A 1,574-nucleotide genomic window follows, 5' to 3' on the forward strand; every position below is an offset into this window, starting at 1 on the left:
GTGTTTAATTGGGGTTGGAGCTAAACTCTTCAGGACACCGGCCCTCCAGGACCGAGTTTGGGCACCCCTGGTCTATATGGTATGTTATCAATTAAGGTAATAATGCAACACAGAGATAAGATGCTTATCTTATGTCTTGAGAGATTGCAGAATATGATAATCATTAAAAGACATCCATTGTTTTAGGAAAGAATGGTTACTGATTTTTAGATAACTTTAGATTTTGTGGAATATAACGCATTATAGCATAGACCAGGGATGGGCAACTCCAGTCATGGAGGTCCACTGCCCTGCAGAGTTAGACATTCATGCTGTGTATCGTGTATATGCATTAATGAGTGTTTCAGGTGTCATCTTTGTGTGTATTTGACAGAAAAAGAACTGGCCCATGCACAAGCTGGAGTGTCATGCCATGTGTGTGTTTGGAGAGAACTGGTGCCCCTCAGAGACGGTGCGACTGGTGGCCAGAATCATCGCCAGGCTGGTCAGATACAAGCACCATTTTATCACTCTCTTTGTAGATACAGAATTAAGTGTTTGACGCGTATTTACTGATGCAGAGACACCAGAGAGAGAGAAGCCCATCAGAAAAACTGCTCTTACTGAGGGATATGGAAGGCCGTAAGTACCAGAAATCAATTAACGTATCTGACAGAGAGGGCATGCTGTGTTGTGTTATGTATTTTTGATTTATTTTGTCAAATGGGCTTTCACATATCAAGTCTTGTTATCTAGAAGTGCCCTTTTGTGATGGTATGTGCAGTGGTTTTATTTTATTATTTTTGTTTTGATCAAATTTAAGCTCATAAAAAGTATTTTAAATGGTACAACACAAGCCTTAACTACCACTCTTTAGTTTAGTTCTTAAATTTGGAGATGGTAAACAGGAATCACGATACGGGGTGTTGGTGGCCTAATGTAATTATTAAACTTCAAAAGGCTATTATTTCATTAAAAAAATGTACGCTACAAGTTTATATATGTATTATATTATATATGTAAAATTTACGCTACAAGTATATATATGTATTATACACACACGTATACACACACACACAAAGAAAAGCAAGTAGATAGAATAGAAAAAATAGAAAGATAGTGTTTTTTTTATAAAAAAACAAGATAAATATAGATAAAGTAGAATTAAAATAGAATAGAAAGTGCTAGTAAAGCTAGTAAAATTGTAGTCGTTTCTTGAAGATGGCTAAGGACTCACACAGATCTGTCCTGACATATCCACCTTATTTTTCTGGTAAGAGTGGGTAAGAATATTTGTAAATTTAATGAAAATTAAATTAAATTTAAATCATCTGCTTCCAGCTATTTTTAGCTGTACAAAACAGCTTGTTTTAGAATAGAAAAAATAGAAAGATAGTGTTTTTTTTATAAAAAAACAAGATAAATATAGATAAAGTAGAATTAAAATAGAATAGAAAGTGCTAGTAAAGCTAGTAAAATTGTAGTCGTTTCTTGAAGATGGCTAAGGACTCAGCTGCTCGGATTGAGCTGGGCAGGTCATTCCACCAGGAGGGAACAGTTAATGAAAAAGTCAGTGAAAGTGATTTTGTGCCTCT

At 35.1% G+C, this 1,574-nt stretch overlaps 1 protein-coding gene across 1 annotated transcript in view; it reads left to right on the forward strand.

The window, feature by feature from the left end:
* Positions 1–1,574, forward strand: part of smyd2b (SET and MYND domain containing 2b) — a 16,771-nt gene that overhangs the window by 4,045 nt on the left and 11,152 nt on the right. The window contains exons 3-4 of the mRNA XM_016449862.1: positions 374–484; positions 561–621. Coding sequence (XP_016305348.1) covers positions 374–484; positions 561–621 — 172 coding nt within the window. The remainder of the gene's footprint in view (positions 1–373; positions 485–560; positions 622–1,574) is intronic.

Source organism: Sinocyclocheilus anshuiensis, unplaced genomic scaffold (genome assembly GCF_001515605.1).
Source record: "Sinocyclocheilus anshuiensis isolate Anshui unplaced genomic scaffold, SAMN03320099.WGS_v1.1 scaffold659, whole genome shotgun sequence".
NCBI lineage: Eukaryota > Metazoa > Chordata > Actinopteri > Cypriniformes > Cyprinidae > Sinocyclocheilus > Sinocyclocheilus anshuiensis.